The sequence below is a fragment of the Spea bombifrons genome, chromosome 10 (assembly GCF_027358695.1).
Source record: "Spea bombifrons isolate aSpeBom1 chromosome 10, aSpeBom1.2.pri, whole genome shotgun sequence".
NCBI lineage: Eukaryota > Metazoa > Chordata > Amphibia > Anura > Pelobatidae > Spea > Spea bombifrons.
In genome coordinates, this window is record NC_071096.1 from 5222379 (window position 1) to 5238563 (window position 16185).

At 44.1% G+C, this 16185-nt stretch overlaps 1 protein-coding gene across 1 annotated transcript in view; it reads right to left on the bottom strand.

Annotated features, from left to right (window-relative positions):
- The window catches only part of PDHX (pyruvate dehydrogenase complex component X), a 30413-nt gene that overhangs the window by 7936 nt on the left and 6292 nt on the right, over positions 1-16185 (bottom strand). The window contains exons 4-8 of the mRNA XM_053448598.1: positions 11173-11357; positions 9462-9560; positions 5846-6017; positions 5331-5478; positions 1184-1242 (exon numbers count right to left, since the gene is read on the bottom strand). Coding sequence (XP_053304573.1) covers positions 1184-1242; positions 5331-5478; positions 5846-6017; positions 9462-9560; positions 11173-11357 — 663 coding nt within the window. The remainder of the gene's footprint in view (positions 1-1183; positions 1243-5330; positions 5479-5845; positions 6018-9461; positions 9561-11172; positions 11358-16185) is intronic.

Below are 16185 nucleotides of genomic sequence, written 5' to 3' on the forward strand. Positions count from 1 at the left end.
CAGTGAGGGAATTTAAACATGCATGGGATAGACAAACGGCTCCTGAATCTAAAACGAGACCAACGACTGATTATGGTTTGAGTCTTTACAGCAGGAGAAACGGGCGACTAGACGGGGGCCGAATGGGGCCGATCTGATGGCAGATTCTATGTTTCTATGTAGCAAAGGGTGGAATCTTCGTGCTGATCGCTAAGGTGATAAGATTGCTTTTTAAGCTTTGCTCCAGAGTAATTTTTGGTAACCCCTACCGATCCGAGTCTTATTTCAACAGAAAACAAACCAAAACGTGACCAAAGAAGAAAAAAAAAATCAATGAAATATTTAGCAGAGGCCGGCAGCGTGTGGGAGAATACGTAATGTCCTCCGGCAGCGATGATGGCATATGGGTTGATCCCAGATCAGACCGTCTGTTATGGAGTTACAGGCGAGGGACAGAATCCTGCTTACACAGAGCCAGCGATCTGAACAAAGGACCAAGCGAACTGGAACTCCCCGAAGATTAACTTTTAGAAATTAAAACAAAGGCAGAAGGAATACATTTGTTTCCTCTAGACTGTGAAAAGCACCGTGTCAGTAAAATTAACTTTCCTATCGACTACACAGGAGAAGCTACAGAGCGCCGGCGCGCAAACGCAGAGCAGGCGGCCGCTTAATGCCTTCTCTATAAAGTATTCTTCTTACACCTGGGGGTTAAAGGGCGCGGAAAGAAGAGATTTTAACCCATTTGTCATTCGTACGGTCGGTGGGTCTGAATTTCTCTTTAAATCTGAGATTTGCCAAAAACATATAATTTGACGGCAGATCGGCCCGCATTCGGCCCCCGCCTAGTCGCCCGTTTCGCCTGCTGTCAAATCTTAATCAGTCGTTGGTCTCGTCTTAGATTCAGGAACCATTCGCCTATCCCTTGCATGTTTAATACCCTCACCGATGGTCTATTGAGATAAAATGATTGGTTAGCTTTACTTTGTGACATCACCACCCGGCCTAATATGCAATCAATGAAACGCTCCGGGGGGGGGGGGTCTACCTGCATATAAAGGCTTGTGGTAATACTGCAAAAAGGTGAAACAAAGGCAAACATAAAATACAAATCTTTGAACATATATATTGGTTTTTAATGTCCCTTTGATGAAATGAAACGACTCCCCGGGTCGCGGTTCAATCAGAGACAGACAATACTTACTTTGAGAGTGACGGCTGTGGCTTTGATGATAAAGTCATTCACGGATACTTTAATATTATCTGGAGTTGGAAATAGAAAATTAAATGAATACGGTGAGCACGACATCATCAACATCAAAAAGGGTTTATCGAGAGAAAGGCGGATAAAGAAGTAATAAAACATGAACTGTTAGAGGGGGGGGCGATTTCTGGGGAAAATGTCAGAGTACAAAAAAATATATATATATTGTTTACATGGCGGAGTTTCGCTGCCCGTCCAGACGTACACCTCACAGACCACTCATGATGTCATAACGTACGTGACACCCAGAAAAAGCTCGGTGGGAGAGGGTATTTTCTGCCCACATTCAAGCCCACCAAAGGTCAAAAATTCAGCTTTCCTATGAAACTATTCATTGACTTTTCGTTGAGCACCCGTGAGACGCTACATAGGGGGTACATTCCCAACATTGCTTTACAGAACATTTTACAAATTAATGAAAAGAATGTACACTACTGTTCAAAAGTTTGGGGTCACTCAGCTGTTTTAATGGAAAACAAGGACATTTCTGGCTGTAACATAATTACAAAAGGGGTTTCTAACCATCAATTAGCCTTTTAAACTTAAACTTGGATCAGCGAACACAACGTGCCATTGGAACACAGGAGTGATGGGAGTGATAAAGGGCCATTGGAACACAGGAGTGATGAGAGTGATAAAGGGCCATTGGAACACAGGAGTGATAAAGGGCCGTTGGAACACAGGAGTGATGAGAGTGATAAAGGGCCATTGGAACACAGGAGTGATGGGAGTGATAAAGGGCCGTTGGAACACAGGAGTGATGGGAGTGATAAACTTGGGGCTGCCCCGTTGAAGCATTTCTGAGGTCAGTTGCACGCGTGGCAGACGAGCGTTTTAAGTGTCGGCCCGTTGACGGTTCCGTTGGATGTGGATAAGGTAGATTTTTTTTTTTAGAAGCACAACATTCATTAAATTCTAGGCAAAGGCACACAAAGCACATAGTAAATCTAGTAGGGCTGCAACTAACGATTATTTTAATAATCGATTAGTTGGCCGATTATTTTTTCGATTAATCGGATAAAAAAAAACAATATGCAAATTTTTCGTTTATTTAAAAGAATTTAATGAACTGGATGTTAAAAAACAACTTAAAATTTACATTAACATTCTTATTTTGTTATGATGTAATAAAAAACAATATTTTCAAAGTACAAGAACCCAAACACAATATTTATGAAACAAAATAACCCCAAACATTCTGAAAAGAGGTGGACTATTACTGTTCAAGAAACTTTGCCCCAGCACTTTGCACTTTGCACCCAGCACTTTGCACCCAGCACTTTGCACCCAGCACTTTGCACCCAGCCCTGGCACTTTGCACCCAGCACTTTGCACCCAGCACTTTGCCCCAGCCCTGGCACTTTGCATCCAGCACTTTGCACCCAGCATTCAGCACTTTGCACCAGCACTTTGCACTTTGCACCCAGCCCTGGCACTTTGCACCCAGCACTTTGCACCCAGCCCTGGCACTTTGCACCCAGCACTGGCACTTTGCACCCAGCACTTTGCACTGTGCCCCTGCACCCAGTCTCTAACTCTGCCCTGCACCCAGCCCTGCCCCCACATTCTGCCCTGCCCCCACACTCACACTCTGCCCTGCACCCACTCTGCCCTGCACCCACACTCACACCCTGCCCTGCATCCCCACCCCCACTCTGCCCTGCACCCAGTCTCCCACTCTGCTCTGCACCCACACTCACACCCTGCATCCCCACCCCCACTCTGCCCTGCACCCAGTCTCCTGCCCTGCACCCCCACCCCCACTCTGCCCTGCACCCACACTCACGAACCGCTCTGTGCGAATGGAGCCACTCGCACAGAGCGAACCGCTCTGTGCGAATGGAGCCACTCGCACAGAGCGAACCGCTCTGTGCGAATGGAGCCACTCGCACAGAGCGAACCGCTCTGTGCGAATGGAGCCACTCGCACAGAGCGAACCGCTCTGTGCGAATGGAGCCACTCGCACAGAGCGAACCGCTCTGTGCGAATGGAGCCACTCGCACAGAGCGAACCGCTCTGTGCGAATGGAGCCACTCGCACAGAGCGAACCGCTCTGTGCGAGTGGAGCCACTCGCACAGAGCGAACCGCTCTGTGCGAGTGGCTCCATTCGCACAGAGCGATTCGCTCTGTGCGAGTGGCTCTGTGCGATCCGTGCACATAGACATGAAGAATACTTACCTCCGGAACGCGTCACATCCGTCACGTAGCTAAAAGAAGGCGGAGACTGCAGAGCGTGTAGCAGAAGCGGGGAACGCTCGCGGAGGTAAGTAAAAGGAGCCGAGTGCTCCAACAACGAATTGATCACTCGATTAATCGATAACGGAAATCGTTATCGATGATTTCCGTTATCGATTATTATCGATTTTATCGATTCGTTGTTTCAGCTCTAAAATCTAGCAAGTTAAAACCCACTGCTCGGGGGGCGGCGGGACTCCTTTGGATTATTGGGGGGGGGGGTGGAGCCTTCACATTGTCTGAAGTTTCCTTTTGGTGAATTCCGTAAACCCATTTCCACTGATTTTACCTCCTCTCTATCTCCTCGTGAGAAAGGAACAGACAGACAGACAGACACTTTGTACTGTAGAATGTTACTTTTTTTTTTTCTCTGAAATTCTCCGATTGTTTAACCTCTGCTCCCTTATCACGATAAAAGGGGGGGGGGCAATTGCCGCTAATGGTTTTCAAAATGCCTCCAGATGCCCGGTTCTTGGAGGCGAAGGGTTTCTATGCCCAGATCTACATGAAGAATTAATGAATAAGGACGCTTTACGCAATTTTATGTCTGATATTTTAAAAAAAAAGAAAAAAAAAAAGAAACGAACAAAACTAGCAAAGACAGCATGCTTTTTAGATTGTGATGCTGTCGGTGCCATTATTATTATTCGGGATTTGGGGAGTATATCTGTGACCAGACACGGGTAGCAGGGTCTCGTACATCTCCGGGCGTCAGAGCCATGTAATAGAGGTTCCCTCACGATCATAAAAATACCATAAAAATATCACTTTTCACAGCCTAGCTACTTATTTAAGGATCAACCGCCACTCAAAGTATCCCACATGGCAGGCGGCTCGGCCCTTTTTAACCAATAAGCCGTCTTTAAAAGCATACGCTGCGGCCAAGTATCCTCCGAAGGCAAGAAGACGGACAAATGGACCGCGCATCAGCAGATAAACCCTCCATTAGCAGACAGACCGGGGCAGGCAGGATTACACAAAAACACAAATAAACCTAACCTATTTTCCTTAATCTGGTGTTTTTTTCCACTGAATAATCTGAGAATGGTGATAAATATGCTGCTTTACATTAAAAGGGTTCTATAGAACCTTCGTAGTATAATGCGACTCGGTGATGTTGGGAAATTACAAAAATAGGGGGAAAAAACCCAAATCAGACTAAAAGACTTGAGAAGCCAAGACATTAGAATACGTGGCGATATATTGTACAGCGCTACAGAATAAGATGCCGCTATATACATCAATAGATGCTTGAAACAGCCGTCCTACTGATGTTCTGCTGCTTGAACGAGCACAATGTTAAGCAAATGAACCTTAGCAGATCTGTCATTTTATTTCCCCCACCGAAGGCTTAATTACACAAAAAGAACACGGAAACGTTTTTAGAAGCTTTCATCGTTTCCACGGCGACCACCTATCCGGTTCACCGCTTAGAAAAAAATATTAATGAGGCAAAAACGTATAATATTAAACGATTATTTCTCAGAAGGGTCGGGGCGTTCAGCAGTAATCGGAACGGTGACGGGGTGGTTGTAAAATTCAGCAGAGTAAGTGGAACGGCTGGTTTAAGAAAGCCTGGGGTAGTCGCACGGAAGGGATTCAAAGCCGTGGATTGGGATATGTGCTAATTGGGTTCTCTCTGCCATCAGATGAATGTTTCTGTGATGTTCTCCCAGGGCATGATGGGACTTAACCAATTTCAGAGTAATTATGATTAAAAAATGTGAAAATGAAAGAGCCCGTGGTCTCCAGGCAGGGCGGTGGGATTTAGGAAGAGTCACATCACACTAGTGTTCCTTGCCCAGATTTTTAACCCTCTGGGTCACCCCCATCCAGAATCTGCTCACCCACCTTTGGCCAGCTCCTTCCTCAGCTTGAGAACTGCCCTAAGGTCACAGTCCGCGCTGGCGTAGGCGTGAGGGATGGTGGACTTCGATTCCGTTAACCTCTTGGCGATGACCTTTCGAATGTTGCTGGTTGGTATTTCGGAAAAGGTTCCCTGGAAAGACAACGCGCCGCAGGCGACAGATGAATATTAAAACCCGGACAAGACGCCAAAAGGTTTTTATTCTTGACACGTCTCGGCCCGAAACGGGCATATTTTCACCCGAGGGTAACAGTTCTGATTCTTGCAAAGTTAAAGATCTGAGCCGGATGGCAACACAACGGCAACCGCTTGGAAAATGTGTCAAGTTTATCCACAACATGTTAACGGCTCGCTATGGGGGGGTGAATTATACGTCTAAATGGATGAAGTTTCAGAGATTTCACACATCTGGGTAATATCCAGGCCAGAATGTATCAATGCGGCTTCCTAGAGAAGGAGACAATACTAAGAAGCCCACCTCATTAGCCAAAGTCCTTACCGCGACAGGGGGCTTCCCAGGGATAGACATGGGAGGGATGGCTGGACGTTGAAATGCAGATGGTGTTGGCGCCACTTGTGGCTCTGGCGTCTTCTCCGGCTGGGAACGTGGAACCGTTTGCGCCGGGGCGCCGACGGGCTCCTTCTTGTTGGCCAGGACTCGCAGGGCATCCCTAGAGAAACAAACAAAAGCTACTGGGTGCTTAGGACAAAACAAAAAGAGAGCAGAAAACGTAACTGGGTCAAATCCAATACCGGGTCAACCCAGAATCTAATTTAAATTAAGGGAAGCTGCAGACCAATGTCTCCTCTATATTTTGACATTTCACGCCATTGATTGGCTGCTTACAGCCCATCAGTATCAAGAATCACTGGACCAAGGATGAGATGCGGAGCTGCAACTTCTCCCCAAGGTAATTACATTATTTTGAAATAAATTCTTTTTTTTTGATGCCTGGGACAAATTAAACCATCGCTTTAAGGCCAACAGGCCCCCAGCATTAGCCGTGTTTGGTTCAGAGGTGGAAACACCGAATTTCTGTATTTAAAGGATTCTTTCTTTGAAAGATCAGTCTGCCTATCCAAGCTCAGCCCGCACTCCCCAGGCGGTCGATTGATGCGGATATTCATAAAGAATTGTCTTACTCCAGCCCTCGGAGCGGAAGAACGACAATTTGTCAATGACGGCTGATTCAGTAACACGCTCAGACTGCCCCCTGCAGCTTTACGATGGAAGTGCGGCGCGTAGTACAGAGGAGCAAGCTTCTGCGCAGCGAGGATCACATAAATCTCATTATTATTACAGTCTATTAAAAGCTCGTAAACGAACAGAGGCTTAGATGTGATGTAAAGAAGCTTGGCTTTACTGAGAGGGTAGGTAGATAAGTGGAACAGCCTCCCAGCAGAAATAGTAGGGGCAGATCCGCATAGGGCTCCTGAATCTAAGACAAGACCAACGACTGAAGGTTTGAGTCTTTACAGCAGGAACAAACGGGAAGACTAGATGCTTTATGGTGTTAAAAGGAAGAAAATCCTTCCTGAATAGAATCTATAGGGTTTATATATATATATATATTCCTCCCCTGTAATCTGATACGCTCTGTTAACTATTATATACACTAGCAGATGTTCCCATTCTGACGGATTCCGATTGAACATTTAAATAAAACCCCCGAGCGTGACGGCGCTGGGCGCGCTTTGTATGCGCGGCGTCTGTATCTTTTCTGGCTGAAAGAACAACAGAATAAACAAGACGGGAAAAATCGGCATTCAATGGGCTCTAAAAATACATTTTCTTGCTCGTTAGCAATTCGCCCGGAAGTAACGCCGGCCTCCCCCGAGACTCTCAAATTAGAAAGCTTTTTGCACCGGCAGAAGCCGTCACCCATCCGAGGAACGCGAGCGAATCTGCTGGGGGTCGTAAAATTCCAGGGCCCCGTTTATTTTTTTTCTCCTAATTAACCATTTGGATGCTGGAAGGCAGCGCAGTCTACGGCTTTTGCAGTAAGCAGCTGGAAGAGAAGAGGTTAAAGAGACATACAAAGTGACAGCTACTATATATAAGCCATGAATAAAACTCAATAGAGTGATTTATCCCCCCCCACCCCCCGCTTCAAATGAAAAGGAGGATCGAAGAAGCCAATTTTCGACGGAGGAAGCGAGCGTTAACGTTAAATATGTAAAAGGCTCGCTCTTGTCACAAGACTGATTTCCAATTAAATTGTTAGCGCGTTTCCGTGGCAACAAAAAACATCAATTACTTTGCGTTAAGTTCCACGGGGAGGCAGAGGGCGCTGACAACCTCCAAGGTATGGAGACAAGAGAATTAGGGGTAATTGCCAAACCGGAGAGGCAAAAAGATTTGTAAGTGTGACGTGAATTCGATGCGTCCGGGTCGGTCACGCCATATTAACGGCTCGCGGTTGAGGTGGAAGGGTGGTGGACCCTAAGGGAGCCTGAAACACGATACTGTAGACGGTGATAAGAGCTTCTACACACACGTAATCTGTTATTTATTTACTGGGGGTCGCAGCTTCATAACAATTAAAGTATAGGGGTACAATAAGCCCCGGCTCGGACAATGGCACCCACATTTTTGGAAAGGACTTCTGCGAGGGTTACAAAGCATTTCTTCAGTCAGTGTTTCCACGTCAGCATTAGAGCCATTTAGCGAGTCGTTTCATAGAATCATTATGATGGGCTATTAAAGGGTTAATGCTCAGGGTCAGCTCACTTAGAGAGTTCCCAGGTCCGATGATAAGGCAGCAGCCTCTTCTCTTTATACCAATAACCGCGCATTGATTCATTACATCTGAAAGGGTTAACGGGCCGTTCATCTCCAGCTCGGCAGCCATACTAGGGCAGCATGAAGCCGCCAAGCCCCTGACAGGTATAACACGGAAGGAACACGGAAGGAACACTGAAGGGTAAAGGGCTTCCGCTTGTGAAATCCGCAGTTGGAAGCAGTAAGAGTTCTTCGTGATCTGTAACAATGATGGCTTTTAATGCCGCTGACACGCGATCCGATGGTCTGGATGACAGCCCCGGGCAATCGCAGGACACAATAAGTCAACTTGTTCGAGGCTGTTTGCTTTTACACATAGGAGGTCTACTAACAGCCACGTGTTGTTTATGGTCGGATCGAGTCGATTATCGCGCAAAAACATATCTGAAGTCCTTCATTCTTTTCATGTCGACAAGCAGTTGAGTTTGAAACTTTGAGTTCCTTGTCGTGTTGAGTTGAGTTGCACTCAGTCGCTGTTAAGTGAACTCGACTGCTTTAGAGCGTCCTGCTCCGACAGATTCTCAACACATTTCAAAGCCAAATCGACCGTTTCAGACTTTCACCCACCTTCTTCTGAAGTTGAATTCTAATTGAAATCCGGACGTTTAACCAACTCCATTGAGACCGGCCTCGGCAGCTCAACTTGGCCGCCAACTCCATCTTTACCGCATGGAGGTAGAGCGCCATAAGGGAGCAGAACATGAATATCAAGACATTCTACGCTCCCTTGGGTTCATACCTACCAGATTACGCTGTGACATAACAAGAAACACCTGGGCTTCTCAAAGAACGCTTTACACCAGATGGCCCGCGTCGCACCATCGCTCTTCGTTACACTCAATCCCGGTGACCTAATAAAGAACTCTCCCTCGACTAGAAACAAAGTCCTCTCCATGAGTGCGGACGTTGTGCTGTGCGGTGTTATCCCAAGAGGCCAGGCTCAGAATATCCACCGAGCGAGCTCAGTGCAGATCTATCACCCTGGAAGACCAGCTGTCTGAAGTGCTACTTTTTCAATTTAATACATGCATGGAAGAAAAAGTGTAATGCGGATCCAAAAATGGCATAATTGCAAGATATTTCAAGTCGTGGTTTGTAATCTATCACTTCTCTCATTACCTTCCCGGGGACACTTCATTAACACCACGATAACTAGACACTGAAATAAGGAGTCTAAAATTAAACCTCCTAAGAAAAAAAAAAGAAAAGAGACTAAAGTAGCAAACTTGCTCATGAGGTTTCCTGAAGCCAGTATCGGGTCTACTTTTATTGAGGGACATCAGCAGTTTTAAATATTTAAAAAACACTCCCAAAAGAGAGAGCTGCCACCTACTCTTTGGTGATGATCCCTCGAGGTCCTGAAGGCACGATAGTTTTGGGATCCAGCCCGTGAGTGTCCAGGATGTGTCTGGCGGCTGGACTCACGCGGAGACTGGGGAGAGACCAACAGAACGAAGTCAGACCCCCCAACCCAGTTACCATTTAAGACGGAATTCATGATTAATGGGAATTCAGAGAAGGTCCTTGTGGGCCCAAAAATGTGGAAGCATAACAACTGACAACCATGGCAGTTCTTCCAAGATCACATTAAATACAGCCATGTTTTTACACAAATTATTACGCAAAGACAATAGCGGCCGGTCAATAGATCTCTCGAATGTGTCATGGAGAAGAGGGCCGGCTCTGCCTAGAAAATAGATATTCATCATTCACAAAAACCCTAGGATTTCTGCATCTTTCTCCCTAAATCTATCTGCAATATTCTGGCCTCTTGGAGAACTTCAGCAAAAGGGCGGAGCCACGGCGCACCGCAGGGACAGTCTCTCCTATGCTCCTCCAATCGGAAAGAGGGCGTGCGGGGAGGCTCCACCCCTTTTGAGGAAGCGCTCCGGGAGGCCTGGTCAACGGAGAAGGAGATGAAAAAAGAAGATAGAAGAACAAGGAGAGGCGAGAGAAGAAGCGGAGCTGTAGAAAAGACATGGACACGGAAGCGGGTGGTGGATAAGGATAGGGAGACATTGTGAGAGAGTTAGCGACTGAGGGTGAGAGCAAGAGTGAGTGCGAGTAAGAAAATTCCGGTCTTATCCTTCTACTGTGTACATTTTCTTTATAATGGCACCAAACTATAAGGACGCTGCCTATAATCAGGACGATACGGTAAACGTCTTCGGCGGAAGCCGATACTTTCTACTGGGTCAACATGTGTAAAATGTGTAAAGTTGATGATGCTCTCTGAATCCTTTCTTGGGAAAAATATCAAAATAAAAACGTTAAAAATGTTTTACAGCTTTTTTGTATTTATTTATATTAGCCTGCCACCATTAATGAATCTCTCTCTCCCTCTCTACAAACTACCAGACAGCTCTGCGTACGTCGTTAGAGACTCGATTTGATGCATTTGGCTCAAGGTCCTAATTAAAATAAACTGTGTTCTCATTCCCTCACCCAGGATTATGGTACAACATCTGCTGGAACCCACGGCCTCTGCTACTTATAAGGATCATTGTTAGATAACGGTATCCTATAAGTCGGGTTTTAGACTCCCTTATTGTAAGTGATGTGCCTGGCCCGAACTTTGTTATTCATCTAATAAACTAGAACAGCTGACATAATATTTTCTACAATTACCTCTGTAGGCTAAGATCTGTTTGAAACTTTGAAATGCCGCAGGCTTTCAAACAAGCTTAAAAATGACCGAAGTAGTTAATTAGCCACAAGTTTACGCTTTCCTGCCTCTAGTAATTAACTGCCATCACGAACTGGTATATGACAATACGCGCATTGAGGGCATTGCTGTCTGTTAAAGAGGAGGGAGAGCGTTACTTTGTCACGAGGCAGGAAATCTTTGTGTCTATTTAGAACTGTGTGTCCTATACAGTGTATGGATCAAACAGGAGACATTAATCTATAAACCTTGTTTACTGAAACAAGGAAGCCAGCATGACTGATTCGAAATGTTCAATGAGTACAACACATTCCCCCATCTTCATTAACCTTACAAACACAACTGGTGGCTCTCGGTGTTGCTCTATGACCAGACATACCCAAGTTTTGATGGCACCGGGTGAGCCTTCTGCTCGGACACCTGAACAGGGGTGGTGGCAGGTGCAGGGCTTGGGGGTGGAGGGGTTGTAACTTTGGGAACCTCAGCCTGCTTCCAGTCTTGACCTTCTTCAACCAAAAGTGCAATCAGTGACCCGAGTCGTATGTTCTTGCTTCCTTCCTCTACCTGCAGGACAGAAGATATTACTCAGCCATACATGGAGGACAAGCAGCTAGCATTCCCAAAAATGTTAATAAAAAGAGTCTAGGTTTAAACAAACTGCTGATTTATACCAGCGATCTCGGTGGAAGTGACATTAATAAGTACTTGTCACTGAAGGGTGACCTCGGACTCTCTGACTAATGAAAGTCTATGGAGGAACGGACTTCATTAGCATTGCCATAAAGGATCAGCTCAGTGTGGTGTTTGGGCCGGGAAAGTCACCCAAAATTTCACATGACCAATAACAATGGCGGCCTCCAGATAAAACGGAGTTTATTGGAGCAAAATGAGATAAAAAAAATTATTTACAAAAAATTAATTTCCTCAATGCGTCCTAAATATCAGCAAAAAAATATATACTGATATTTTCTGGGTCTTTTTAAGAATATCCACTCTACCAGTTTACACATCCCATTTTATGTATTTTTTTTATTTATTTTTTAACATTTATTTGTATATTCAAACACAATTTTTGGGAAGACATTTGCTATTGACACACTTTGAAGATTTTCTTCAAATTATTTCAAAGATATACCCAGGAATTTTGCATACGCAATCAACAACCTATAATTAAATTCTTTAGAAAATAAAATAAAAAAAAAATAAAAAAGTAATTATCCAAATGGAGATACCGAAATAAATTCCTCTGTGGATTAGAATATGAACAAAATAAATCATCCAAAACATTTTATCAGAACAAAACAAAAGGAGAATGAAGAAAAAAAAAAAAAAAAAAAAAGGATATGCCAGAAATTCTAAGTAAAATTTGCTATTTTTGTCCCTAAAAGCTTTAAATGCAAAAAACGTCCACACAAAATTATATGTTTTTGAAGAATGTTTCATTTGACAAAAAATGGGTAGTCACACTTCTACGGATTTACTGTTTAATTGCCAATTTCACATGGCAAAGCAGTAGCCATTTCAACACGTTAACCCCTTGGGTCCTTAAACCCATTAAAAACAATGCATTGTGTATGGGCTTTGTCATGAAGGGGTTAACGATCACACAACTGGCTTGTCATCAAACAATAAGATTCCTTATCTCATTTTTTCAAAGCATTTTATTTTATTTTTTATATATTTCTACACCATTTAAACCAATAGTGACATAATTTAGGTTGAAAAAAGTCCATCAAGTTCAACCCTTCTACCTATCCTTCGTGTTTTCGATCCAAAAGAGGGCAAAAAAAAAAAAAAAAAAAAATTGTAATAATAATAAAAAAAAAAAACAATTAAGCTACAATTCCTTCTCAGCTCCAAAAGGAAATCAGATTGGATCATGAATCTAAAATATTAAACATCTACATTTGTTTTATATTTATAATAATGGGGGGGGGTTTGTCTCTTCGTACATTTCAGATTACAAAAGACGGCAGTAAAAAATAGTTCATTGGGAATACATTCTCATGTTTTATGGGCGAGTTTCTGAGAAATGACGAAAGGTAAATCCCTGAACGTCAAGTAAATAAACTAAATAAACATGAATAGATCAGGTGCGTAACGAATGTGCGCGATACGCATCAGAATGTGTGTGCAAAGGTTTGGGGTCACTTAGAAACGTCCTTGTTTTTGTCCATGAAACTAACATGAAATGGGTCAGAAATACAGCGCAGACGGGGTTAATGTTCTAAACGTTGTAATGTTGAAGAGCTGCTATTTAATCAGCGATTGTCGTCTCGGACTTTAAACTGAATGTATTGTTTACTGACCCATCGGGAGACTCGGGATACATTAGCCAGCATTGCCAGCTAAGTCAGGGGCGTCCAACCTGCGGCCCTCCAGCTGTTGCAGGACTACATCTCCCATCCTCCTCAGCCAGCCCCTTAGCTGAAAGAGCATTGTGGGAGATGTAGTCCTGCAGCAGCTGGAGGGCCGCAGGCTGGACGCCCCTGAGATGAGTCCTCCGAGAGCCCATGGCCCCGGAGTAAAAATCTGTAAGCGCGCCTAGAGGGCCCCGTGTTATGTATAGGGATCGATACTATCTTTATCATACAATTAAAAGGACATGAAATGTTCTGCATTTATTGAGGAGATCAGCCTGGGATTCGCAGAGTACGGAATTAAACGCCGGGGCACAAAACCACAAAATGACCAAAGTTCCTGGATCTGTTTTTTTTAAGCATGTCGCTGCCCCTTTATGGGGCAGATCAAAAGGTGCATCACTACATGCGCAGCTACGGCGATGACGTCATAACGTCCGGCTACTTTTGTTTATTAAAATATTCTATTGGAGTCCTATTTAAAATATCTTAAACACAATATTCAGCTTCAAACCCTTAAGACGCGTGCCAAGGAGATTGTATTCATATAATCCTGATTAGAAGAGTTACTATTTTGGAATCAAGTCAATAAAAGCAAGCATTTGCCAGATCTCCTTAGCCCGGAATTCAGATTTTTAAATTGATACAAATGGCAACCCTTGACCCTGCTTACAGGATTATTAATAAGCCCCAACCTAAATGGCAGAATGCGATCCTTTAAGGAAACAGGTTTTTTTTTGTTTTTTTTACCATTTGCGGGATATTTAGCGTGTTTGCAGGAATCCTAGCAGGGGGATCTACTTAGGTAGAGTTTAAAGATAACACACGAAGCCTTAAATGACTTGTACTATATCCAGCGTTGGCTACCGTTGGGGGATCCTCCTCCGATCCAGTACTACAAAGAGTCGTCAGGCATCCCGTAAGCGAAGCCGCGTACCATCAAAAAAATAAAGCGCATTTTGCATGTTTTAGACGATACACGGCTTGCGTAGGGACACCGGCATCAATATTTGTGATCTCCAAGGCTTGCAGGTCGCGAGCACCGGCATCACACCGTGGGTAGGCGAGTACTCGTGCAAAATATAAAGCATGTGATAAAGTTACTATTTCTGGGAGTTTGCAAAAATAAATAAATATGTAATGTTTCATTAGAAAAATATATATTAAATATGGCGGAAGCTCCTGTTTAACAGCCACTTAAAACACAAAACAAGGAAGCATCAACAACCAGAGCCTCGGGGGGGGGGGGGATGAAGAACAATGGAAAAGATGAACCAGCAATGAATTGCCCAATTATTTTAGTATAGTGTGAAGGGAAGATAAAATGAAAATTTGCATTTATTATTGTAACGTTTGTCCCAACGCCAGTTGTCCTACATCAGGGGACGGAACCAGTAATGTAGCACTTGCCACCCCACAATTTTTGCTTTATGGGCGTAATACAATATTCATCAGATACACAAATGTGATAATAGCATAGATCTCCATAGGGGTAGCTAGCGTACTAAATATTTTATCACGCGCCTAAGAGGAATCCAGAAGAGTATTTTCCATCCCCAGGGAACCCTGGAACGTCAAGAAAATCCCTACGAAATTCTCCGGCAAGGACACAGAAGGTCACGGTGTCCTAAATAAAGACGCTATACAATGTACAGTACGAGATCGGATTCCCATGTAAACCGATGCCAGAAATACCACTTACAACAACTGCTCGATTATGATGTAAGAGGCTGGAAACGAGGGAAGACGTTCGGGTGCCAAAATCATTATTAACATTTCTTTCTAAGGGAAGTCATGGCAAAAACAGAAAAATAATGATGGTTTTGGAAAGAGTTCTATGCTACCCAGAATACATGCCGACATAGAGCTTTCAGGGTCAAGTAACAACAAACCTGGCTGGGGACAAAAGGGTTAATCAATTAAAGACTACCCATACAGCGGGCTCGTCCGTTAAATCCGTGTGTATTGTGACAAGAATGGATGTGGCTTCGGTAGAAAAGTCAAGCCAGCTAAGCCTCAGGGAGCAACACAAACATATACATTGCCGTTCAATAGTTTGGGGGGGATTTAGCTGTTTTTATGGAAAACAGGGACATTTCTGGCTGTAACATAATTGCAAAAGGGTTTTCTAACCATAAATCAGTCTTTTAAACTTAAACCTGGGTCAGCGAACACAGCGTGCCATTGGAACACAGGAGTGATGAGAGTGATAAAGGGCCATTGGAACCCAGGAGTGATGGGAGTGATAAAGGGCCTCTGTACGCCTATGAAGAGATTCCATTTAAAAAATCAGCCATTTCCAGCTACAATAGTCATTTACAACATTAACCCCGTCTGCGCTGGATTTCTGATCCATTTCATTTTATTTTGTTGCTTTTCTACCAAAACAATGAAATTTCAAAGTGACCCCAAACCTTTGAATATTAGTGTAGCATTCAATATAGTATTTTTTCCATGTGTTATAGGTACACGTGTCACGTTCATTCTGTCTCGCTAACCTCTATTCTTTTCTGTTATCAGACAGATCCAGGAACGTTGATCTGTGCACATTGTAGGCTCCCAATAATTAAACCCCAATAATCGGGCGTGCGATGCCATATGGAATACGGAGCATTTAAGAATCACACTGAGCTCCAAAAGAAAGCAGAATAGAAACAGATATTTTGTCAGCAGGTCGGCCCCATTCGGCCCGTCCAGTCTCCTGCAGCAAAGACTCAAACCTTAAATCGGTCTTAGACATCCCCAGTGGTTATTACCGGCTACATAATCCCGATCCCCTATCATGCTCGTTCTTTTGGATAAGAGTCACACGGCGTCGCGTAAATCAAAGAGGTGCCTTTGTACGCAAACCCGGGACCGTGACACACGCTTTGCTCTTTCTTTTTTAAGAATGATCAGCCAGTAGTGACCTATTTATAAAAAAAATTGCCCCAAGCCGTGTCAGATTCACTGGTCTGTGTTTAAAAAAAACTAAAGCGTAACTGGAAGAGGCACGTCTAATGAGACGGCCCCTGTGAAGAGCTGCGGGGAGC